General features: G+C 47.3%; 1 protein-coding gene across 1 annotated transcript; it reads left to right on the top strand.

Moving 5' to 3' along the window:
• The first annotated feature begins 2,238 nt into the window (after positions 1-2,238).
• LOC144094879 (uncharacterized) lies at positions 2,239-27,096 on the top strand. The gene is made up of 7 exons (XM_077628753.1): positions 2,239-2,485; positions 7,164-7,325; positions 15,945-16,072; positions 18,476-18,574; positions 21,024-21,206; positions 23,586-23,676; positions 26,950-27,096. The coding sequence occupies exons 1-7, from the start codon at positions 2,442-2,444 to the stop codon at positions 27,056-27,058; spliced, it is 816 nt and encodes a 271-aa protein (XP_077484879.1). The 5' UTR covers positions 2,239-2,441; the 3' UTR covers positions 27,059-27,096.

Raw genomic sequence — 27,096 nt, 5'->3', positions numbered from 1 at the left:
CCATCGCACAATAGTTTGCAGAAAACTGCTTCAGCGTTGTCCACCTCAGGAAGAAGGACGAAGTGAAGAGAATTTTTTATCAGTAAGGCCACGCCTCCACCTCGTGAAGGCCGGCCTTTCCAGATGATTGTGTAGCATGGCGGGGCAATGTCGTGGTCGAATATAGCGGGTGATAGCCATGTTTCCGTGATGGCCACAACATCAGGACCGTAGTCGACTAGAAGGCTTTCTAAGCCTTCTGTTTTATTTAGGACACTGCGGGCATTTACATTTATCAATCTCAATTTTTTGCTAGTGCGGCTTGTGCAGTTTGACGGGTTACTCGGCGGCTTGTTTCTGTGTCGTTTCTTTTTTTTTGCATCGGTACTTTGTCGTTCTTTTCTTTATCCCAAATATATGCGCACTTGTTGATGTCATAACGAAGGGATACTTTTTCCTTTTTTTCGCGAGTTGATTTTGCACTGTCCCAAAGTTTCTTCCGTATGTCTCGTATTCTTTTAGAGAAGTATTCACCAATTTAATAGTCAGTTGTTTTGAGTTTGAAACCTTGACTTAAGATTGCAACTTTTTGTCTGTAGTCAAGTAACTTCATCATTGCTGTCGAGATTTGTCTCCAGCGGGCTTCTCCAACCTATGTATACGCTCGATGGCAACCTTTTCTAGCTCTAGAGTGTCTTCATTAATGACTTTGTTCACTGTTTTCTCTAACGACTCGCTAGTTTTATCTTCTTTTTTCTGGTCGGTCATAGATAATTAGGTTGGATCACCTACTGCGGTTTTCTAGACCGTCAATCCTTTGTTGAAGTGTGTCTATGACTTGGTTCATGCAGGCTATTTGTTGTTGAAAGGATTCAACTCTGCTTTCTCGGACTGCAAGGAGGCCAAGCTTGTTCTCTATGTCTACCAAGCGTTTTTCTTTCATATCTTGTCGACGGCAATATCCTTCAACTGTTTTGAAATTTGGGATAGATCGGGACCCGGGTTAGTTTCAATATCACCACCTAATAGCCGCAATTTTCTCAATGCCAAGCCGACATCAAGAACAAGGATATAAAATGGTGGGCACGGCAGCACTACCAGAAAAGGGTCATTTGAGCGGATGCAATTTCCGAAATGTTTCCTCGCCAGCACGATGAGAGCAAACGGGTTGTCAGCGCGCCGCATGCTAGCAGTGCCACCGTGCCCAGTGGCCGAGTTCATCCAGGACAGGGGCTTTATAGCGGTGGAGAGCAGTGGCGCTGAACGTAGATCATGTGCCAAGAGCTCCGAGCATGCTTCGTTCCGGTGTTGACGGTGCAATTCCCCCGATGTATACGGCGGCGGATCCAGCACGTGGTATTGAGTAGCGTTGAGCCCCTGCGCAGTCCTAGCCACCCCGGCTTGTGCAGTGTCTCCATGGCCGGCACGAAGCAGCAGGCCAAAGGACAGTTGCACGATGAAAACAAATGGGTTGGCAGCGTGCCGCATGCTAGCAATGTCACCGTGCTCATATTATCGTGTGAGACACGCTGGCCCCGAGATAATTGCTATCTTCAAGTATGCGGTACGCAAGATAAGGAATAAAGCCCCTTTCAATGAAAACACACACCGCACTGTCTGTGTGGCTTCGGCGATGAGCAAATAGTCCAAAAATCATGCGTTATACCGGCTCCCGTTACGCTCAGTAATCTTTCACACCGTTAGCGAAAACTTCCCCTTAATAGGCCGAGAACTCATTTGAAGCCGTTTTTCACTACAGTGGCTACAAAACTGCGCCAATTTGGAAAAAAGTGAGGCAATTTCCATTCTTAAAATTTCGGAAAACGCGCAAAATTCTATTTTCGCCCAATTTTATTCTTTAAAATTCCTGCGAAAAGGAAATTTTTTTGAATAGAACTTCAAAGTTTTTCTCAGCATTTGTTAAAGTATAGCACGGAGCGCAACTGTCAGTTTGGCTGCAATTTCGGGCGATGCTATATAGAGATCAATCAAGCGGGAGAAGCTAAAGCCATTTCATGCTTAAAAAGAAACAATAGTGCAACAACTATTGTTCAGGCTGCCGCATTGCACTGGTCCTGCCCCCGGATTTTTTTTTTAATGATACCTAGGCTTCGTGAGCTGCGAGCGCCAGAAGTGCGTCTCGGCCATCCGGTTGTGTATGCGCCGGTAGTTGTTTGGATCTGCATTATCATCGTCACCACAACAAGTATCACCGTCATCAGAGAAGAAGAGAAGAGGCCAACGGCCGCAAAGACAGCTCAGCTCAGTCTGCTTCTGCAAAGTATTTGTCTCAGTGACGCGTACCACGAGTTCATCCTTCCCGCTTACGCCGCTTTTCTCCCCAGACTCCGCCGTCACAAGGAGAGCAGCCCAGTGAGACCGGCGCCGTGTTATTCTGTTTTCATTCCTGGCCGTGGTCAGAGCTGCTGCGGTCGACCCCTCCTGCGCTTACGTCACTGACCATGCACGGCGACATTGATACCTCATTAACTGGAAACCAACTGAGGTACGGTCTCAACGTCTGCATTAGCTAGCAGGTAGTTTGTGGTGCCAGTATGCCGCACAGAAAACAAATCCCTCAAAGTGAAGAGCAGGCGCAGTACACTGCCATTGAATTCTGTGGATCTCGTATCAGTACACTCGGATAATATTTCTGTGGCTGGAGAGCGCTGAACACAGCCCCAGTCTCGGCCGTGGATAACCATGGCCTGCCACAGGCGACCACTTTAAAGCGCGCTGCATTTTGCGTACTCGCCACAAATCGTTCATGGTTCTTTTCCAGACGTTCTTCAGTGAGTCTGCCTCTCTGTGTCTTTTACAGCGCCATTTGATGCAGAAAAATATAAAAAACCAAGTAGCCGACTGACCAACTACAGGCACGCTTTTTAACACATATCCTAAGTTCGCCGGCTCCTGTACATCAGTCTGAGGTCAGGCCAAATTTTTCGAGCTTGCAGGCTGGGAAAGCTGTCCCGCTTTAATTTTGCGCCGTTCTTACACCCGTGTAGTGCATGCAGTTCTGGGGCTAGTCTGCAGCAAAATCCAAGCTCAGTTTGCAACTAGCACTGCACTTCTACCCATGATAGAATCAACTGGCACATTAAGCGATTTTTTTATCACGCGTTCAGAAGGCGTTGAATTATTGGAATGGGCTAACGATTTGTTCAGGTAAGAAACGGGGCGCCTGAGCCCCGCTTTGTATGGCTTGCCGAGTGAGAGCTCAAGCGTCGCAACTACCATGTTTGCTTGCTCTTCAACAAGTTCGCACACTTTTTTTTTCACGGGTGTCACATCTTCCACCGTAAGCAGCCATTTAAATTCTGCTAGAATGGCAGCGCTTGAAGCGGTATACATGGGCGCTGACTGACTTTTCGCCGAACGACGGCCGCTTGCCATATGGCGTGCTATGCGGTGACATCCCATTGTAGTGGCAAAGGATAGCGTAGGGTCCATTCTATTCGGAAATATCATTTTGGGTGATCGGTCACCGTAGCCGGACAAAAATCATCGTAGATGTGACTGATGGGATGGCGGTGGAACTCATAACTGGCATAACGGCAACCTTGCATCAAACATCCTAGTATTTAGCATGCTGCCTGGCTCGGTGGTTCCGTTCTGCCATTAGCGGCGTTGCACCAGACGACGGACGAAGACAAGCATATGAGACAGTTGAGTTGCGTTTGGTTTTTCAAGCGTTTACCAAAGCTACACGTCCCGTAATGACATCAACCATTCGTCAGACAGGTTGCCAGTAACTTATCTGAGAGTAATATTAAGCGCCCCACTCCAACCTTTTCGTCGGACTGGCAGTGTGCGCCTTTATCTGCTTTAGGAAACGAAGCAAGCTCTGAGCCGTACACAGGGCGTCTCCGATCAAAGCCGAACAACATCCGAAGGTCGAACCAGGAAGAACGTTTCCAGTGCTGGCAGCCATAGCCGCGTCTACAGTGTTTCTTTTTGGCGGCTTTGGACGCTGCGTTCGTCGCAGATGTAACATTATTACCATTGCCTAACACTGTTCTATTTAATGGCAGTGCACACAGCCTATGTATACCGTGCCAGTCAAAAGAGAAGTCATCTCAGAAAGGTTGAGGAAGGGGCCAGTAAGAGTGCCAATAGTTGGCCTTGGATGGCCGGCTTTATACAGGCCATTTATAACTATTCAATAGACATTTTTCTTTGAAAATTGCTCAAAGATACGGCAGTGCGGTCTTTGCAGGCTAATTAAACGGCATGGCGGGTGGTAATTAAGCGACTGGCTACAAAGGAAATACGAGTAATTAACGAAAATAGACCGATAAACCTTGTAAAATTCGAATAGAGCCCGGACACAAGATTGTACTGAGAAACTGAAGGCTTTCGACTCAGAAGGCGTGCCCACTTTTTAAAATTTCCTAATCAGCATCGTGCTTCGGGATATGTAGCGTAGACAATAAACGTTTCGCAGGCGTTTTAAGTTGTGGTCGCCACGTTACATGTTAAAAAGAAAGCGTTGCTGTACGTGTCATTGTCACGACAATCACGTCTACATCATCTGCGTCCTAAAAGACGTAAACTTCGTCTGCGATTGATTCAAGAGACGCCCATTTTATCAACAAGGAACGTGGGAAAGCGAACTTGAAGGGTATTCACGTATTTTCTAAGCATGGTGCCAGTTGTGAAATCTCGAAAACTGTGGTTGCCTTCGATTTGGACAGCATCAATGCATCAGTATAACCTTGTGCACTAAAACTAAATATATAAAATTAATCATTTAATTTGTGTTAATTATTAGTCACTTCATTGTACTCTATCACGTAATGTTCACCTTCACGTAAGATGAAACTACAGACACCACAACTAAGTACCTTTCGTAGGTTTTAAAAGAAAAAAAAAATCTCTATTCAATAATATGGAACACCCTGTATAGTGCCGCTTTATTCTGTTATGAAGCTAGTATACTCTGCATAGGGGTTCAGAAATATGCCGCTTTAGTGGCGTAAATCCACGCAAATTTCAGGGGGGTCCACGACTTTCGAGGCCCCACGTACCCCTCGTCCTAACATGTTCCAGATGCGGGTGTAGCCCGAAGTACCGACAGAGCCACCACCGTCAGCAGGAGCATAGCTGATCGTAGGGATGCAGAGGAGCAAATTGGAAAGTCGACGAGAAAAGACTCCAAAACATCCGCTAGCGAAAGGCCCCTTACGTCCAGCTACAAACCCTGTATAGTGCCTCATGCACAGTTAAATGTTGCACAATTTGCCGCTTTGCTCAACGACGCATGCTTTTCACTTGAGTAGAAAGGTACCTTCGCCTGCCTTCCTGACCTGCGAAAAGTTACTTGAAGACGCTTTGTATTTTATGACAACCTTTGCGGAACCCATGCGGATGTGGTCCTTTGGGTTGCGATTCCCGCTTTTTGGATTTGAAGAGTGTTTGGCCTTTTTAAAGCCGCCAGCCTTGCTCAAAGGCGAGCTCTCTTATTTGAAAACGATACGATTCCATATTTCTCACTGCTGTACTAAGCCCCCTCGCCATAGGAGTAGAGTTATAGGACCGCAATAATGCGCTCATAGTGCGCTAGGACGCTAAGCATCCTTGTGCGCTTACGACGGGAACAGGTTACGCTTGCGCTAAAGCCATGTTTTCAAAACTTTTTCCCTAAAGTGTTGCCTTACGAGCCACTGAAAAGGATGGCATGCCGTGCTCTCTTTATTACCAATTTTTTTTGGTTGTGCCGATGTTAAGTGAGCACTTGTCGTGGTATGAAGCCAATGTTACGCTTCTTTTTTCTGCAACTTTTTCAACTGCTACACTGATATCTGTTTACTGCTGTTGTATTCCTCCCCCCCCCCCCCCCTTTTTTTTTAACGAGCAAAATTTCGTGATGAAAAGCAAACGGGCTTGCGAGAGCGCGGCCGAATGAGCACCAGGCCTGGCCGGGCATTAGAAATTGATAGCTAGCCGTGGTCGGGTTCGGAGTTAGGGCGGAAGTAGCGGCGAGTAGGGCCTAGATACCGGCCTGTGCAGACCTCTAGCGGCGAGTGTAAAGTTATGCTTTGCAGCTTTCTTCGAAATTAAAGCCTGCGTCAATTGTGCCGTTTAAGCGTTCCAATTCAGCGGTTGTTCTATTTCTAGAGCATTTAACCAGCGTCGCTTTCTCTCTCTATAATCTCAGTCTCCATACTCCTTTATTTTTGACTCATAGGAGTGTTGGCCTGAGATGGAAGGGGCATTCGCAATTTTCTAATCGGACCGGTAGTTTCATGAAACTGAAAATGATGATGGTGGACATTTCTCAGTGTTTTCCTTATTTCCTTTTTTAAAAATAAATTTGACCAGCTTATAGAAGTAGTTTTATGCATGTCGGCAAGGGGAGAGTCGCATCTATCAGCGCCTGTCTCGCGCACTCTTAAAACGTTCGCCAGGTCTGAACAAGAGAAAGACCCCGAAGAAAGCTTCGAGGGTTTTCCCAGCGCCGTCCCTCGAACGTGCAGGACTAGCTTTTAACATCTGTCTCAATCACAGATTGACTCAATGCCAGAAAAGCACAGGCTTGAAGTAAAGGTAAAAGCAATCATGGGATATGCTTTAACAGTTTCCAGATTTTAATTATGACAGCGCTCTTTTTTGAACATCTGATTCTGCTGAGCCATTCTGTGGAAGGGAACAGGCCTTCTCGCTCCTGCTCCTTCCCCGTAACACATGCACTGCTCGTATCATTCGATGCCGACCGAGCAGTCACGAGACGAATCTCGGGGGGGGGGGGGGCGCTCGCATGCTGTGTCGCCGTCCTGCCCCCCCCCTCCGCGATTAACGCGACTGTATTGCTTCGTTCCCAAAGTCTTTGGAGTTTTATATGCGCTCCTCGGTCGATTCCAGACGTTCTAGACGCCACTTCCTCAAACAGTTCTCCAACTTCAGAGCACCAGGTGGCGTTGCTGTATTTGTGCAATGCCTGTTTAGTCTAGGAATGTAAGTAATAGTCTCACAAAAGTGAACAATACAGCGATATTATATTCCAGCGTATCTGCAGCGGCGTAGATTACTGTCAGCTTTCTCTGGTACACTTACATTAATTCGTTGCACTTCTCTCAGTCTCTCGCAATATCTTAATAACAGCGTCTTGGTGTAAATAACGGCTTTGCGAAGTTCACTCGGCATACAATCCGCCTGTCTTGAGCGAATATGTTCTCAAGCAGGAATGCTGCCAAGGCATCTGCATGGGCCACATCGATGGACAATGGCCCAAGTGGTTCGGAAACGAAGCTGTGGCCGAGGGGCACCATGAGGGGGCCGGCTTCTGCGAGTGGCACACAGACGAACCATATGATCAGCTCCGCCAATGGTCGGCGGCCCCACAAGTACGCTGCAGGTGCATTTTCTGTCCATGCATGATGAACAAAGAAGTTGCTGCACACGTACTTAAAAAAGTTTGGGGTTCTTTTAAGCTAATGAAAAGATGCATAATTTTTATAGATGCATAACATTTATAGGCACTTGTACATAGCGTCTAAAACTTGAAAGTACCTGCGAAATAAAGTGTAGCAAAACTTGGATGCAAGCTTTCGCATTGAGGTGCGTGCCCTTCACACCGCGTTTTGAGTTAGGATCCGCCGAAAGTTATTATAGTTAAAGCTGTTATTTAGGCGTGGAATGCGAGCACTATTTTTCTACCTTTTGATGACTTCCCGTGCAATAGTTAAGGCGAATTGATGTGAGCATGCATTACAGGAGTATGGCAGCACCCTGACAACTGAGAAGGTGACAAACGAGAGGAAATTTTCGGTTGGCTTGCTGCTGTGCTTACTTTTGTAAAGGCTGTTTCTCAACGGTGTCACAAAAACGGACCTGTACCCGTTGCCGTTGGTTTATGATCAGCTTGACCACCTGAGAGAAAAGTGCTGCTCTACGAGTGTAGACCTCAGATTGGTCCACTGCCAGATTCCTATCTGTGAATAGTAGAGACACAAAATTGTTTGTAACTCCGGGCGGCCAACGGCCGTTACGAGTTTGTTTGGATGTTATTTGGTTCGGCAATCGGAGCCGTCCTGGGTTCCCTGCGATGCACCGTGGCACTCGCCTACATGAATGACATCTTGCGGCCGACGACGACACTGAAAGAAGGACTCGACCACCTTTGGATGCTTTAAGATGTCTTCCGTGGGGCGGGTCTGAGGCTGCGTTCGAGCATGTGTCGTTTTTGCTACGAAAAAGTAAACTACCTCGGCTACGAAATTTCTGCCACAGGAGTGTAACCGACTAGCCTGAAGATTCAGTGCGTCGCTGTCTTCCCGAAGCCCATGAACGTACACAGGTGCGTCAATTCTTGGGGCTCACTAGGTTCTTCCGCAGATTTTTAAAAGGGTTCGCCAATATTTCGAAACCATTGACTTAAGTGATAGCTAAAAGCGAAGCTTGGAAGTACACTACAAGCACGATGCCGCGTTCACTGAACTGAAAATGAGATTGACAGGAAGGTAAATTTTGGCTCATTTCGCGTTAGACGCAAGAACTGAGGTGCACACGGATGCCTGTAAGGATGGCCTAGGAGCAATACTTGTGCAAGGACAATCAGATGGAGATTTTCATCTTGTCGACGCAAGCCAGCAAACAACTGAATATAAGGAGAGATACCACTCATATGAGCTGGAAACGCTTGCAGTTGTGTGGGCGCTGAAGAAACTTCGAGTGTAACTCGTCGGGGTTACACTCCGAGCAGACTCCATAGGCGCACTTCAAGCTTACGTGGACGCAAGCGCAAAAGATCATATATTGCACACCATTGTTCTCTGTCCAGCTCTAATGCACGCCAGGCATATGTTCTTGAGTCACAGAGGCGCCGTTTCTCTCCGTGATAGCAGAGGTCATTGCCATTCGTGACGGCTTGTCCACTTTAGAGGACCTCCTCTGTACTCCACCGAACTGTCTTCTCTTATATACCGACCCAACACAAGCACTAGAAGCTCTAAGGCATGTAGCCGCTCCCCTTTGCATTGTTGTCGATGTTTGAACCATCGTGGAATTTTATCCATGCCCTGTTCAAGCGGTGCGGGCTCGATGCAATACGCACCATCCTAGGGAAGCGAACAGTGCGTCCCTTCCACTGAAAGTACCATACCCACTTTTTATACTGAAATTTTCCGCAGGAGACACCGTACTGCCTAAAAATAAATGTCTCCGCCACTCCACGCGTAGTTTAATTCCACCGCATAGACCCAACCTTCCCGGCGATATACCTCACTGTGAGGAGGTGGCGTTGTGGAAAATCCGAGTGGATGCTACATGTGCTTATGCCTGCGGTCAGGGCCTCCTGGACATCACAGACCCCGCTTCGGAACTGCCCCTTCTGCCCCGCTTCTGCTACAGAGCCAACGTTACCTGATTTTATGCTAATTTGCCCCGGACTTAGGGAAGCACGCAAGCGACACCTCGCCATTCAGGGTTACCACCCCAGCTGACTACCGGACACTCGAATCTGGACCCATTGGCCCCGATACCGGCCTTGTTGGCATTTATAGCCGACACCGGCCTACCCATGTACCCATACCTTATGCAGAAGGGCATATTGGCGCAATAAAAAAATCCTCTTCGGGATTAATTTCAGAGTGGTCACTGATTTCAATGCAGTAATGGCGACGATGAGCAAAATTACACTTTTTCCGCGCATTAGTAGATGGTGGCTGCGGCTACAAGTCTTTACCCCCGATACAGGATATCGAGGAGGGACAACAATGACACATTTTGACGTTCTGAGCTGCCCCGCGCATGATAGCGCTGAAGAAGCAGACATTGTTTCTGGTCTCCATGTTTTAGACACGAACACAGCGTTACAAGAAGTCTTCGCCGTTGCACAGCGGAACGATCCAAAGGTTGAAGCGCTGGAGAAAAGGCTAGAAAGAAAAGACCACCTCTTCAAAGAAAACAGGCGCATCAAAACCTGTTTTGGTAGCGTAACAGAACAGTATTCAGGAGAAATGAATACAACTACTAGGACGAAAGATTTCACTGTGTAGTTCCAAAGCAAGCACGCTGGAGAATCGTCCAAACATGTCAGGACGACACTGCCTATTTTTCCGCGGAGAAAATCTTGGGGCAACTGAAGGAAAGATACTGGTTTCCCGACATGAAGCGCCAACATACAAACCTGGAGATGTATTGGTTGAGCCAGAGCCGGCAAGAAGCAGGGAGCGAAGGAAATTGAAGGAAAAATATAGGGGATCATACATCATACGAGATAGACTACCAAACTATCGTTATCACATCGAGCACATGCCAGAGGCAGAGCGAAAGCAAAAGACATACAGCAGTATCGCACCTGTCGATAAGCTCAAGATATGGGGCCTAGATTTGATCGAGACAGAAGAATATGAGTATCAAGATGACTCCGACCGGGACGGTCGGTAAGAAAGGACGACTGAATGTAAAGGCTGGCCTCCTTTTTTCTCTGTGAAGGCACCCTTCGGCATAGATGAAGAGAAGAAGAGATAATAAAAAATTTGATGTGGTTTAGCTCTGGTTAACCCAAGTTGAATTGCGAAAGCTTCGTTTCGTCTCATTCTGACGCTCTCCTAAACTTAAAGCGGTCTCTTCCGCTGTTGGAGTCATTCCGGGACGTGGCACGACTTCTAGCCGCATCTTTGTTGCAACGTTTCTCGAGTCGTGCGGAGCGTTCTTCTGGCGTCTCTTGAGCGCGTTGTCTCTTCCTCGCTTCGTTCTGTCGTTCCAGATCAGGTGTCGCCAAAGTCGCGTCGGCATTGAGAGCATGCATGATACTTGTAGATGCACCCAGATCAAGAGATGTTGAACGCATTCGCCTGGCTGCATAATATGCACGCCGTTTAGCTAAACGTTGTTCCCGCTCTTCATCTGTTTCTTCCGCATGCCGCTGCTTCTTAGCTGCAGCACATCGTTGCAGCTTCACCTTATACGCATCATCCGACATACCGTGAAGGATTCGCTGGGACGATCGTGACGAGCTGAGTTGTGGGGCCACTTTTCCACAGCTGGCATGACGTTACGTACAGCGAGCGCCCTTCGCGGCAGCGGCGCGCAGCTGCAGCATGTAGGATTCGCTGGGACGATCGCGACGAGCCGAGTTGGGGCCCCGCTTTTCCACAGCTGGTATGACGTCACACATATGTCACGCTAAAGGTCAATGGTGGATTCTCCGGGACGACGGCCAAGAGCGGAAACCTCGAGCAGTATTGCTTTCGCAATAAAAACGCCCCGCGCATGAATAGGAAGCTGCCTTCATGGCTCGGAACGGAGAAGCAAGAAGCTGACTAATCTCTAGCGCAGAAAGACGAAGCCACTGTGTCCTGTCCACTTCGTCTCTTGTGTCCTCGTCTTTCTGCGCTAGAAACTTGTCAAATAGGCACCAACAAGCCTCCGAGGATGTACTCAAAGGAAGAAGCACCCGTGATTCGTCTACGATGCGAGGAAGGCCGCTTCTCTAGGTCTCTGCATTACTTTAAATATTTGTTGTCAAGTTTAACCTAAAAGGAATTGTTCGTAATTTCTTCGGTCGCTTGATATGACTCACTGATCCGATCCGGCTAGCTTTTAACACTTGTAACAAAAGATGCAACTGTCTCACGCTTCCGTTCACATCGCCTCAATTCCTAACTGGCGGGAAACAGTCTCGCCAGAATGGTTGCAGTGTTTAGCCGTTCAAGCGTCCTTACGCATAACGAGGCGTTCGTTTTAATGAGAAATTTTTAGCGCCCGTTCTAGGCGCGTCCCGGGTGATATTGGCGTCAGAACGGAGGGAGAACCGAAGGAAGAAAAAGGAGCCGAACCTAGACGAACTTTAGCGAACCTTTCCGTGTGCCACCCGGTGCCTACGTGTTGCGATGTCGTCAATGCAGTGCATGCGTCGTGGAGGGAGGATAGCACGCGTCAATGAGTGCGTATCTCTAGTGCCGTGATGAGCGAAGCCAACGTGCGGCGCTCAGAAGCATGTGCTGTCCTGCAGCGCGAGCGGCGCACGTTCGTCCTGGTGGCAAGTGATGAGCGAGTCGACAGCGCCGTTTGAATTGCCGTCGATTAGTAAAGCGCGCGCAGGCCAGCCGGCGCTCAACGAATCGCGAACCATAGAGCACAGGTCACGTGGCGCTGTCCATCATCAGGGAGAGTAATTAGCTGTAATTTGCTCGTTCTATCACTGCTCGGCCATAGACAAAGTCAGTTGATCGAAACTGGTTTCTGTATGGCTCGGTGGTGACGCTCGGCTCCATAGTGCGCTGACAAGACGGATGCATTGAAACGAGGTTCCGATTGGCTGAGTCAGCTTTCAGGCTTTGTGTCGAGTCGTGGGCGTGTAAGCTTCTGCATCGATCGTTTTGCATTTCAGTGAGATCGCTGTGAGGACTACTTAAACCGAGCAAAGGAGCCAGTGGACAGGAGAGGTAGGAAGCGCCTTGTGTGAAGGGATCGCTTTACGGGTTATACTTCAGAGCAGAAAACGGCTCTACTGTGTCCACAGCGACAGTATTATGCTGTCGCTCAAAACGATGCTGTCGAGGAAAGCCAGCGCCTAGCTAAAGTCTGCCGAATAGCAGGCGATCCTTTCCATGCGACGAAGAGAAAGAAGCAACTTCATGCTTACATCTTTTCTCGATTACGGGAGAGGCAGTTTTGGGATCCGTGGCTGTTTAAAAATAATAGTTGTTTGTTTATGGGAAAGGAAAGTCGCAATGACTGTTGCACTTGTCAGCGTACATTACAGCCGCGCCGGGGGGCAAGGGATGAAGGAGGGCTTCAAAGAAAAAAAAACTGAGAAAAGGGCGCCGCAGTAGAGGGATCCGGATTTTGGACTGAAAACCTTTATTGCCCAACAGAAAGGGCAGTTTTTTAGGCTCCCCTCTTAGACGACGGCCAAGAGGTCTTGACTGCTGGCGGCGGCCTCTTTCAACCGTACGGCTTCTATTTGGATCTCTGAACTGGAGCTGAGTAGGAAAGCCTGCCATTGGTCCAGTGACATTATTTGGCGACTCTCCGGAGGGGCAAGAGAGCATTTCTTATGACCAAGGTTAGTTTCATTTTTACAGAGCTTACAGAGATTTAGACGCTGATTCTGGTAATGAAGGATGCTCATCTCCGGGTTCAGAAATGCATTGTTGGCTGGGGGGGGGGGGGGGGGGGTACCTAGTCCTGCTGAGTCTGTAATGTGTAATCTCTCGGTAACACGCATAAGGCTGTCCTGATTCCTAAACATGGAATGCGCCTTTTGATCGAGGGATCCGGAATAATTTATAACAGCCAGGGATATTTAACGTGCATTGACATTTGAGAACACATGGGTGTCTTTTGATAATTCGCCTTCACAGAAAGACGACCCCGAGACCAGGGTGGATTGTACTCAGCTGCCGAGCGCAGCGCCGCTCTGAGCCACCGTGGCGGATGTTCCTCTCGAAGAGCATGGACAGGACTCAGAGATTCGTGACTAAAAGAGAAATTGAGATTCAGGACAGAAATATTTTGCTTATTCTGGCATTTATTCAATGTTTATTTGTTGCAAGAAATATCGCGCTTTAGGCCTGGGCGCTTGCTGGTGCGGCAGTACATAGAACCGTTCCGCTAACACACTAAGCGCTTGCTTACGCAACTGTGCACGCAGTGGAAACAGGTCGGCTCATCTGCCTCTACTTCGCTGGCAAAGATTAGCATGTTCATCCGCCGTCAAACTTAAATGGAAGGCAACCCTACGAATAAATTTACTTTTCTTTGAATCCAAGGCCCAATGGTCGAGGTTTACTGGCGCACTGTGTAATTTAAACCATGAGAATTTGAATATATCTGTTCGAGGAAGCACGAAATCAAGGCGGTGAAATTGTTTACTATTATTGCCTTCCATTTACTTCTGATATCACTTGTGCTTTTGCGCGGTCCAAATGAATAACACCGGTTTGTTATTTAACCAGCTATGTACTTTGTTGCGCAGAAGGCGCTACGTGTGGATTCTCATGCTAAGGCTGCTATTCTAAAATGTCTCGCACAATATCCTGGTCTTTGGGCTCTACCGACTGAAATAATCGAATTGAAAAACAGTTTTCATAAGAAGATAACAGTTTTTCTCAATTCTTCAGCACTGATATTCCCTCCGTCTATGCAGAAGTTGAAACCTTCAGACTAGAGGGCTACACTGTTCTTACCTCGAGTTTCACTATGCCGCTGCTCTAATAATAATAATTGGTTTTTTGGGGAAAGGAAATGGCGCAGTATCTGTCTCATATATCGTTGGACACCTGAACCGCGCCGTAAGGGAAGGGTAAAGGAGGGAGTGAAAGGAGAAAGGAAGAGAGGTGCGTAGTGGAGGGCTCCGGAATAATTTCGACCACCTGGGGATCTTTAACGTGCACTGACATCGCACAGCACACGGGCGCCTTAGCGTTTTTCATCCATAAAAACGCAGCCGCTGCTCTAACCGAACATTGTCTTTTAGATCTTGTTAAAGGACAGTTGTGGTTGGGAACGGCCCCGTCAAATTAACGCCTTGTATAACAACCAGTGAATTATTAATTATTATGTAAACAAGATTAACAGCGGGTCAAACTGGCGAGCATTCTGACAGAAAACAATGAAAAACGGGCGGCAGGGATGGTCAAACCGAACAACCTATGCCTAATCACTTTTTTTCTCATAATCAATCTTTTGTTGCAACGGTTTTGCAGGGCCTCTTTTCTGTTTGGCTATGTGCATGCGATTTGTTTTTGGCTCTCTCTCTCTCTCTCTCTCTCTCACACACACACACACACACACACACACACACACACACACACACACACACACACACACACACACACACACACACACACACACACACACACACACACACACACACACACACGCACACGCACACGCACACACACACACGCACGCACACACACACACACACACACACACACACACACACACACACACACACACACACACACACACACACACACACACACACACACACACACACACACACACACACACACACACACACACACACACACACACACACACACACACACACACACACACACACACACACACACACACACACACACACACACACACACACACACACACACACACACACACACACACACACACAACCTTTCGCGCCTCTCCATGTTCTAGACCCGAATTGAGAAATTATATTTTTAGTACGTTAGTTGGCAGGGGGAATTGGCAATAGTCAGCTTTAAAACATGCAAGGACGAAGGTATTCAACCGAGCCAGGGTTAATAGAAAGAGCAGGCTGTTTTCATTACCAGCCGCACAAAGACTGCGAACGCATACCCCTAGCGCCTCTGTTTTCAGTGTCAACATATATTTGCTTCCGCGAGGTCAGCAACTTCGCGGTGAAGAAACAAAACGGTGACATACCCTAAGGCGCTTTTTGTAACAATACAAGAACTCGAGCTTTCTCACACTGCGTCATCCCTGTCGGTGATACTGAAAACAAACTTTTTGTTCCACGCGCAGATGGTGTGTACATAGAAGGGGTACAAATATAGCCTGCCTTTTTCAATGCGCTTTTAGTTGATTGTGCGCGCTTCTGTTTAGACCTGTTTCCCTTTGATGCCTAATTTTTCCTGTTTATGATTGATCACTGTATTCAGTTGCTCCCGACTTCGGTACGGGGCTTCAGCGCCGCTGGTTTCGGCTTAGCTTAGGCTTATGGTGATTTAACGTCCCAAAGTGACTCAGGCTATGTGGGAACGCCGCAGTGAAGGGCTCCGGAAATTTCGACCACCTGGGGTTCTTTAACGTGCACTGACATCGCACAGTACACGGGCCTTTAGAATTTCGCCTCGATCGAAATTTGACCGCCGCGGCCGGGATTGAACTCACGTATTTGGGGGTAAGCAGATGAGCACCATAACCACTGAGCCACCGCGGCCGCTTCAGCCTCTGGTTTCACTCATGGGAGAAGCTATTATTTTTATTTCATTTTATTGCCTCGAATTACTTCATGTCTCTCGCAGCCAGGAGTTTGAATTCACCTTCCGGCAGCTTCCGGGCCTCCCGCTGACTACGTCGTCCATGCAGTTGCTGGTCACCTTCGGAGCCATCGTACTCGCCGTGGCCATCACATTAATGATCTTCGGAATGGGTAACCCAGCCTTTGCCGCTTAGTTTTGCTCCTTCGCACGCAAGGTGTCCCAAGCAGAACAGGTAATCCGCCCAATATTGGAAACGCATGGGCAAAGGCCGGTTCAACAAAAGAGCAGAGTGAAGATATCCATTTGCAAAATTTGGCCGATTACCTGTGCTGCTTGGGGTGTTCTTGAATGCGCCCACCGTGAACGAGCGCATCGCTCTCGTAACAGGGCTCAAAGCTGCTTGAGGCGCTTCACGTGTTTAAAAACACAAAGCAAAATATCGGCGGTGGTTTAGCTCTGGTTAAACCTTGAGTGACGCGATAGCTACAGCTGGGCGAGTGGAACTTGCTCCGCTGAATTGCAAAGTCATTATTTCTCCGCACCGTTTCGCTGAACATTCCTTTTTCATCTTGGTCCCACTTGATACAGCGCATGCGCACAGCTGTGGCAGGTCGGTTTCGCCGGCGCTCCGCGCCGCCGGCAGCAGCAGATGCTCCGCACCACGTGGCTGGTCACGTGACCAACCAGGTGACGAACCACGTGATCAGCCATGGCGCCGCGCTGCCGGCAGCTGCTCCGCGCCACGTGACCAAGCACGTGACAGGGTGGCGGCGCCGCCACGCTGAAGGCACCAAATGCCTCCGTAATGTAGCTATCGTTACAAAAGAGAGCAGTCCTGGCGTGACACACGTCATTATGATAGAAGGTGTACTATAAATAGAAAGGAGTAAATGTGGAGTAAACTGGGCCTCTAGCGCACTTCCCTTTTATGAAAGGGAAGTGCGCTAGAGGGCTGGTGTCCTTTTTTACTGCCATATTGGTCTATTCGTGTTCTTGTGTGCGAAGTTTGAAAGGCAGGCACGCGGTAGGCCTTCGGGGTTTAACACCCAAAAACGTCTCATTGACAATAAAGACGGCCTAATAGAGAGTCCCGGACTAATTTGCACCACCTGGGGTTCTTTATCGTACGCTCATATCGCCGAACATATGGGCGTCTATTTTTTTTTTGTTTCATCTGCGTTGAAATTCAGGCGCCGTGGCAGGGGTGCGCACACTTGTTGGCCTGTACAGACACAAGGCTTGAAACGTTATTAATGCAGAATGGAGATGCATACATGTCTCAGGAGCCACCTAAAGAGAATAACCGACAAAGGTAGAACGTAAATTAATATGAAGGTGGTCATTTTGAGCTAAGACTAAAAGACTGATATATTGTGTGCCAAATTTGTAAGGAAATAGCGCGGAGAAAGCTGGCGTTATGGGTTTCTAAATGGTTTTGCAAGTCCGTAAGCATCTCAGCAGACGATGTAAAAGGTAGGACCCGCACGGAAGATTGTAGGGACAAGGAGAAAAAGATGAAACCTTAAAGGCTGAGCGGCGAATAAAACTGCGGTTATCGAAGGCCACAAAGTGAAATTAATCTGCGCTTTGCATCGGCGATGCCACGCTCTTCTTCTGAGAAGGTTATAGGTATACATTCTTGATGTGGCTGCTGCCTGACGCGTCCGGCTTCACTTGAAAAGCAGGCGCCAGGAAGTCAATCCAACAATCTTGCGACCAGTAGTAGAAAACCAAGGGCACTGAGCCACCGCGTCAGGTTAAAACTGAACATATTAAGGGTCATGTGGACAATATTGACGTGGCATCACACAGAAACGTCATGGTTTTGTATGATATGTGACAGAAAACTCATTTCACTGCCTTACCTAAGAACTGGTCACCCGTTTATATTCAGAGCCACTAACTAGAACAAAAGGGGAGCTCTTTGGCATTCTGTCATAAAACGAGAAACACTGCAAGGGCCCTAGAACAGAGCCGTGGTGCTCCTAGAGGAGCACAAGCAAGGAAATGTGGCGGCTGCATTCTCTTCATTTTAATGGCATTAAACAAAGCACCAACGCGTAATAATTGATTTTCATACTTGAATAATTTTTCTTGAAAGATATGTGCGAATAATGTTTAGTCGATTACTTTCAAGTACACGGATGGGTGCTGCATTTCCGAGACTCTCCCTTTAAGCATCCTTATTGATGTTTGCGATAGTCAGCAGCCTTTAACCGACACGGTTTACCGCTTATGCATGTGTGTGTGTGTGTGTGTGTGTGTGTGTGTGTGTGCGTGTGTGTGTGTGTGCGTGTGTGTTTGTGTGTGTGTGTGTGTAGCAGACAAGGCAAATGAAACGAAAGCTTGTTGAGAAACGTGTGAAGAAAACCAACAGTCACCGAAACCGAGCTGCACAGGAGAAAGTTTTTCTTCTTTTAAAATTTGTAATGGCAATCAGTGGGAGAATATATATATATATATATATATATATATATATATATATATATATATATATATATATATATATATATATATATATATATATATATATATATATATATATATATATATATATATATATTGATGTCCAGTGGGCAGGATATTCGACAGCCCCGAACCGGCACCCGAAGCGATGGACAAAGAGAAGCCCTCGATATACGAGACCAGGGTGGTCCCAGCGCTCAGCACCGGTAAGTCAGTTACTTGCATTTGTAGTGCTTTGGTGGGAGAAGATCGTTTCTATACTAAAGCGTGCTGAAGGAGGCACCATTCCCAATAGAGCACCACCACCATCGTTGTAATAGCCCTAATTTATCAGCTGCAGCAGCATCAGCCGCGACGTAGGCTGAAAGACAAGTGCCTCTCTCGATGATTTCGAATTTAACCCACCGTGCCGTAGCCGCTGCCGCACGATACAAAAAAATTCCTAATATCCTGTCCGTCCACAGTTTTCAGGAGCACTGATCCCATTTTCCTTATTTTGTCACATGCAAAATGCCAGAGTGTTGTTGACTCGCGTGGTCGGCCGGCGAGCTGCGCGTGAGTTTAGGTTTCCTGCTTGGTATTGGGGGTCGACGCCACATAGCGCCTTTCACCGCCGCCGCTGATCTGATGCTTTGCCGTCAACGTTCAGCGCGTCACAGCGGCACCCGTAACCGCCGAGCACGAGCACGGGGTCGTTCAAGGTGGCGGGTTGCATCGATGAAAGACGAAGCGTTGTTGGACGCGATAACCACTTTCTTTAGTTGCTAGAATGAAGTCTAACGTTTGTCTTATTCTATTAGCCAGAACATTCTGCTGCTTGGTTTCAGCAATTACCTTCAAGATAATACTTTTGTAGTGTTTTCAAGTATTTCATTTCTCCCTTTTTGAATTAGTGTCCTTTAGCTATTTTTATATACCTACGAAGGAAACATCGCTTCTAAAGAGAAGCAACTAAAAAAGAGCGATGTTTGTAAAATAATGGGCAGAAACGTTGTGCCATTCAGCTCAATTATTTTGCTCTTTTCCCATCTTCAATGTTTTTGGTGCATGCAGAATTTTGTGCCTTATATCTGCCGGCAGTGGTGGCTCCCATATGTCTTTGGTGAGCTGTCGGTGATGACGAATTACTCCAACCGTCTTGAATTGGTATTTTCCTCGAGACTCAGGTAATTTTCATTAAGAAGTGGTTTGTGATGGCTGGCAATCCGTGCTCGATCTGGTCTAACAAAAGGGCATTGGTTCGACTATGCTCAACAATTTAGCTTGTGCAACTTCATTTCATCGACGCACCCTACATTTTCTATGTCGTTTTCGCGCCATTGCTTTTGCTTAATCACGGAATATGCTCAACGAAATGAAACTAATATAACTTTAAAGGAGTTTGTATGAACAAGTTGAACACCGCGTGTAGTTGTTGCAGCTGGAGGAACATCTATACTAATAACACATGTCCTCAATTTCGGGTCAAGCACTTTACATCGCTATGAACGAAACCAAAACTGAAAGTGTGGCCTAAACACTGAGCTCAGACGTTCAGATTGTCCGCGCTGCGAGGTATCCAACATAATAATTCTTATGTTGAGAAATTGCTGGAAATCATGGCGCACAGCATAACGGAGGCCCCAAGATAAGTTCGCTCGGCTTAGCCTCTATCGTGCGCTGAAAGTTTAAATGACCGGGTCGGTGCCCATTTTGCCGGAACTGAAATGTGGCCTTAAGGCAAAACTTTTCCGCAGGTCCGTTTATCTTCTTCCGCAATGAATTCAGACAGTTAGCATTTAATTTTGGTCTCACTTGTCGAACACACTAGCTTAAGGTAAGTCTCAATGCATCCCAACAACCTCCTAATTCTTGGGTCCGAGGAAAGTGGCTTCTCATGCTGAGGCTGGAGAATCATAGGCTGTTCTCAGCCTGCTCGCTCATTGATATTGCCGTCGCTGTGATGAATAATAACGTCCGGTCGTCATGAGCAACCTCATGTAAGAATGGTTTCGTCAGTCTGCACTAGATCTAACGCTTACAGCCTGTGAAGAAAGTTAGCGACAATTCTGCTTTCCCTTGAGAGGCGAAAAGTAAGAAATCCTTCTTGCATAAAGTGAGCGCCCTAGTCCTTGCAAATATCATCTGCACCGTCATGCGCAGTGACTAACGTGGTTCGGGATCGTGCAATACGTGGCAAGTAATTCATCTCAGAGAAGCCGAGCATCACGCCAGACTAAAGCGTGTGCTCACTGGAAAACCGGTAGGCTCCCTCTGAGAACTAAAAACCAACATCGTACTTCCCGCATGCGGGGCGGATGTTCATACACTAGGCAAGATGTGCATTATCCCGGTGCACATCTTTTTTTTTTTGGCAGGCAGTTGAACACAACATCAGGGAGCGGGCTTAGGATGAATAAAAGGCTATAGAGGATTGCAGAAAGATTACACGTATGTTGTAGTCCTCGCGTAAGTGGGTGTAACCCAACTGTGCTGAAGATCGCGATGTCGCAGAGCAACAGAGGCTTGCACACTGCAGACGCTCGTGATGGGTGAATGAGAAGCCGCTAGCGTGAAGGAGCTTCGAGAACGATTGGAGTCTAAATCGGTGAATCCTTGGCATTCGGAATAAGATAGGAAATACAGATTAAGTTATTTCCTGCACGCCATCCGCAGCTCCCAGTACGATGACTGTGCTTGAAAGCAGAGACAGACGCAACGTGACCAAAGCTTCGCGTAAGCACCTGTTGAACGGGCACCGGAAGCATGCCACGCCGTCGCCTACGACCAGGCACGCCGCTACAGGCAAGGCGCACAACAGACGCCGGGCCCCTGCAGTGTCAACCACCCGAGGTAGAGGTACGTACGTATGCACGAGTTCGCGGATGGCTATAGCGCTAGCGGCTGCACAGTTCAACATGTGGAAAATTCCGCAACTCGAAATAACGCCAAGTATATACGCCTAAGATTGAGTAAAATATTCAGGACGACAAAAGAGCGCCTATGTTTATGCTGATTGGTTGCGCGAAATAATGTTTAATAAATATCCTTAACATCTAGTATAGACGCAGCGTTATAATGGCGCCATAGTGAGGGAGGCCCAGACAGCGAATAATAACGCCTCTCAGTGTGAGGGGAAGATTAGATTAGAACTTGATATAAGAACGGCTACATATTGTGTCATATATGTAAGCCGAGTGCGACGCGTGCTCGCGTTCTATGAATCTGACGCAGAATGTCATCATTTCGTGCGAATTACGCCTGGTCTCGAACCCACCGCTCTTGCCAGGTGCGCAGCGGAGACCTGGAGGCACCGGTGAATTAGTTGGAAGCAGCAGAACCTCCAATATCTCTTAGACACCACAACTTCTGAAGTAGCAAAAGGCGTACGTCATTGTGCCTTCTCCTGTGGCTACTCAAACTCAGGTAGAATGGAAAGCAGAAACGCTTCGCACAATGTATAATTAGGCACTTGATAGTAATGTACTTGTGTGCAAGCATGGATTCCATTGCAGTTACACGCAATAAGTAATGTGGTAATCATCACGCCTCCGAAGCGTATGACGCGCTAGCGAAGGGTATGATGCGATAAATGATGGTTTAATGCGCATGCATGCAGAATTGGACTTTCTGTACTTAACATCATAGGTTACTAGGCGTCGTCATACGGTTCCTGGCGCAGTGGCTGCAATGGTTAAGCGGTGCTGCCATTAGTGGATTAGTGGATTAGTGCATTAGTACGATCCCGGTTGTCCCGACCAACCTCGCGCGACCAATAATCAATTTAACCGCCACCATAATGATTGCATGTGGACGCCATCTTTCATGGGTGCCACCGAGCTAATGGGTCAATGCCTATACGTGCAGAATTGGTCTGTCTGTGCTTAGCATCATAGATCCGTGGTAGTCCTCATACCACTCCTGTTGCAGTGGTGCAACAGTTAAGCGAGGCGCCACTGCCCCGGGATGGCGTGTGCTGTCACCGGTTGGACTTGCGGTATCTACGTTGTTCCCAGCAACCTCGCGCGACCAGTGAATAATTTAACCGCCAACTGAACCGCCCCCCCCCCCCCCGGCACATGCACAGAGAGAGAGAGAGAGAGAGAGATGAGAGAGAGAGAGAGAGAGAGAGACTGGCTTTCGCTCCATGGTGCAAGTAAGGCTTACGCCTTAAATGGAGCTACGACCCAAGAACATCTTCGACCAGCACCGTGTTGTCCGTTTTTCGCCGCACAGCGCAGTGCACGACCGTCTCACATGAAAGAGCTGTGCACGTGCGCGAGCTTCCCGCGCTATCATCGTTATAAGGCGCTGATATGCCGCGGGGTGGAAATCATAAATTGATAAGCGCGAACATCAATAGAAGTACCAGTAATTGGCATTCTGTGCTGCGCTTTTTTTGTCCCGTATGTGTTGACCCTTTTGGAACTCTTATGTTTTACCTTTTTGTGGTTGTTAACCGCGCAATGGAGGCGCTCACTACTCGAACTCAGTGTCAAGTGCAAAGAACAGTCGCTCACGGTGTATAAAAGGCATCCAACAGGCGGAGAAGTGATGAAGGCACTCACACCTCCTTTATGGCAGAAACATCAGCGGCGAAGATCCAGGACTTGGCATCGCCTTGACTAATGGTGCCGAAATATTCCCTTCAGAGGAGCGTATCTGTTTGCAGAATTTACGAATGCGGAATATCAATTCATGATTGTGAATATATGCCACCGCTTCCCTGTGTACTGCCTTCAATGAAGGTGTGCTTGTTTATGGTCTTTATTTTTGTGCTGGCCTGGAGAAATCCGTGTCTGCGCAGCACGGCGGCAGCACGAACCTCTGCAACTGATATCTACAGAAGTGAGCGAGCTTGGGAGAGCTGGCAGCTGAGAAGCAAAGTGAGGTTGCGTGCTGTAATACTGTCACGTGGTGGTGGTGATGGGTGCGGCGTAATTTCAAACATAATCCTGGTAATTAAATGTTTCAGTTTCAGCCTATTGGACAGTACAAAATTTTCTAAATGTGTTTAAAAGCCAACCTTACATATTTTTGTTCTAAAATTAAAATTGGCTTCCTAGAGCCCTATATGCACTATTTGGGCCGAACATTATTTATCTAGAATCGAAAAGAAAAGTGGAGCATGAAAGATTCAAGCTATTCGCTATTCTCTACACTCTGACCACTGGGCATCCGGCTGGCAGCATATTTGATGCTCACGACTAACAATGTTTGCATTTAAACGTGTTCCAGGCTTAGAAGCTTCAACGCGGCACAACTACGGAAAGCCAAGCACCCGAGAGAAGGTGGCGACCGAAATTGACTACAGGAAACTCATATTAGAGTAAGAGGAAATCTCAATGTTCGTTTATTTTTACAGCATACTGTTATCATGGAAAACGCAGCTACATATGTCCTTCTTTTTGCATCATTTCACATAATTGGCACTGTACACACGGAAGCAGTTCTCGGCGCTAAGTGTTACAGTTTGTACGGCGCACTACTCGCTGCGCGATTGCTCCGCTCGGTCGATTGTGTAGCTGACGCCACCTATTGAAGCTTCCTGGAACCGGAATGACTTCCAGATACTTGTTGTAGTTAAAAAACGCATTTTAGTCTTTTTTCGGGACTCTCTAACTTTGAAAAAGTGGAGCTAGGTTAGGAGTATGCCTTAAATATTTTTGTTATTACTTTACTAAATTTTTAAAGAAGCTGCAACCGGGGACTCTGTGGGTGGCGCTTCTTTGTAGTGGTAGTAGCATATAAATTTATTTGCTGACAGATATAGAATGGGCTTAAGGCCAACCGCCTAGACGACGGCCTGGAAACCGTGGACTCGGGCAGCGTGCTCGGCCAGTCGGATGGTTCTAAGCATGAGTCTCAGAGTCTGAGCTGCGCATTTGAGTGTCCCAGAGTTCGTCTTTCTTAGTTTCCGTGTGAGTGTCGTATGTTTCGAGACAGCTGCGCATAATGTGTAGCAAGCCTGTACTACCCTGACACAGCCGGCATCTATATGAGAATTGTTCCGGTTACGACTGGCTAAAGCTGGCCGGGTTCGGTTATGTCCTCGTCTGTAAACGCCTCCAGATGTTTTCTTGATTCTTATTTAACTTATTATCCGCTGGCGGGTATTCTACCCTTCTGAGCCGATAAGGCTGCGCAATTTCCCTATAGCAGATTAATGTTTCTCCACCAAGGGTTTACTGAGGGCTCGAGCCCGCCCGGTAAGTAAGAACACGGGCAAGCTCATGAGCTCCCTAGTTACCGTGGAGGTTGTAGTGGGCTGGCGCCAATATTAGATGAATTATTCGGTCTTGATAATTTTGCGGAGTATACGTAGGGCGTTCGTTCTCGGGTTTTATTTTTTGCATAACATGGGGAGGTGGCGGGGGGGGGGGGGGAGGGGGTAAAAAATGCGCGATATTTTTTAAATTAAAACTCGTGTACAAATCGCGTTATTGGGCGAAAATCTGAATAATTCTCGTTTTTCTGATTTTGTTTTTGAGGCAAAACAGTTTACCATTAGAGCTCGTGTTTGTGCAGGGGACAAAACGCCCTAATATTTTGCTTAGCATATCACAAACAACATAAAATTATGTGTCGCGGAGAAAAAAAAACGCATATTTTTTCAATGTTGACAATTGTTTCATCGCATATACTCTCCATTTATGCACCACTTAGCCTGCATGAAATACGCGCCTTTCTTGTTGACTGCGAAAGCAGATAAGCTTCAGAGTGCCTATTCTAAGGGAGGTAGAGCCGTTGAGCAGGACGCAGTTAGCGTGCATTTCACTTGATAGAATTGTGCCAAATAAATGTTTCTTCAGTGCCCGTGTTTTGATCTTTTCCTTCTAAAAATTACATTTAGAACTTATCCTCAACGTACTGTGAAGAACGAGAACAAGAACAGTGAAAAACAACAGTGAAAACAGTGCGACAGTGAAGTTTTCAAGAGCAGTGAAAAACAAAACGCCTTGTACTATACTCTGATAGCATCCAAAAATGCAGCTGCGATTCCCCTCAAAGAAGGCCTTTCAGCCAATGCCGTCGAACGGTTCCATGACGTCGCTGTTGCAATGCAGCAGAGGCAAAGCAGGAGGGGAAAGGAGACGTTCTTTTGTCCCCGCGCCGTGGCGAATGGGTTATTTCTTGTTCTAGCTATGGGTGTGGAGGGGTGAAGGGGGGATTTTGAGGAAGGGTGCAGGGTCGCTACTGCTGAGGAGCCCACGAAATGGGGAGAAAGAACCTGTCTCGTTGTTTTTCCTGTCTGTCCGCCGCTACACCGCAACCGCGACGTCGTCCGAAGCGCTCGATGACATACATCAGATGGAGGGCCTCCTTTGAGGGGAATCCGCCGGTGCATTTTTGACTTTATCGTACTATAGACAGGGCCTGTTGTGCGCGGAAGTTTTGAAAGGTTGGTGCACATGATTAAAAAAAGATATTGAGGGTGGAAATATGTGATGGAGCGCCATAGATCGCATCATCTTGTGACTTCTCGTAAGCCCTCTTCGCTACACCAGACTGTTCATTTCGAGGACATTTCTATTTAAGCATCAGCTCAAAGCGTTCTAGCTTACTCGCCGAGTTGTTTCATTACTTTATTTTTGTCATGGCAGCAAGGATGGCGCCATATTGCGGCTGGTTTGCAATGAACAGGAGGCTGACTGGTTTTCTTTTCTACAAAGTGGGTGTCGCGAGAAGGGTAAATGGCTGTCCAAGATGGTGTCGTTCAGAAATGAGGACTGGATGCAGCAGAGGAGGAGGATGGGAGTTATGAAAAAGTGAAGAGCACGCAGCAGCCTAGAAAAACAGTGGCTCAGCGCAAACGACCATTTGGCTTTAATTGTACATGTGAAGCACTGTGTACATCGAAACAAAACGCTGAAGAGCACGGGAGGCGCGCTGCTACTTAGACGCGCTGAGAAAAATGTTCCTTTCAGGGAAAAGGCACCATATAATCCGATAACTTATTGCCTTTTGTTCTCTTCGCAGCTGTTTCAGTGCCGATTCCGTTTTGCGCAGCTCAGCGTCGTTAAACCAAAATTGAGCCTGAGTAAATTACCTTCGTGTTCCGTGCGCGTTAAATCCAATAATATATACCGACGCAGTGAACGAAACAGCAGGTATGCATGTTTTACGCATGTAAAGCTGGATACTGTACTTTATTTGGTGCGTAAAACGAAATACTTGCATTGAAGAGGGGCGGAATGGTATTACTGGTCATCAGTGTGCTGCGCGTGAAAGGGTATGCAAAAGAAAGCAAGTATTATAGCCTGTCCTGCAGTGGAATCTTTTAATCTGATGCCAGTGCTCTTTCAGACTTTCTGAACATAAGGACGCTCATGTTTTCAAACTAATTATAAAAGAATGAATGGATTCCTATGGCGTTGGTTAGCATAGCACACGCTATCCAATTACCCTTTATTCCGTTGAGGGAAGAGGATCGCAGAAATTGCGACTGTGTGACATTTCTTTATGATACCGGATACCGTGCAGGACACTTAATGCATATCTTACTTTAAGTCCCGCGTTTCAAACTTAGAGTTTATAATGGGACGCGACTGAATGCTACTGCAGCACAGTATGTACTTGAATCTTCTTTTTACCCCTGCAGTTACGAGAACGTTATAGCCGTATTACCTGAAGATTACGATCTGGACTTTGCAAACCTGCAAGCTCCGTCCACGGCGTCTACCAAGAGCGTTGTTAATAAAACCATCTAGAATGGCCTCTCAAGAATTGGTGCCCACGGCATATGATG

The sequence above is a fragment of the Amblyomma americanum genome, chromosome 6 (assembly GCF_052857255.1).
Source record: "Amblyomma americanum isolate KBUSLIRL-KWMA chromosome 6, ASM5285725v1, whole genome shotgun sequence".
Lineage (NCBI taxonomy): Eukaryota > Metazoa > Arthropoda > Arachnida > Ixodida > Ixodidae > Amblyomma > Amblyomma americanum.
This window is presented reverse-complemented; position numbering and strand designations above follow the sequence as displayed.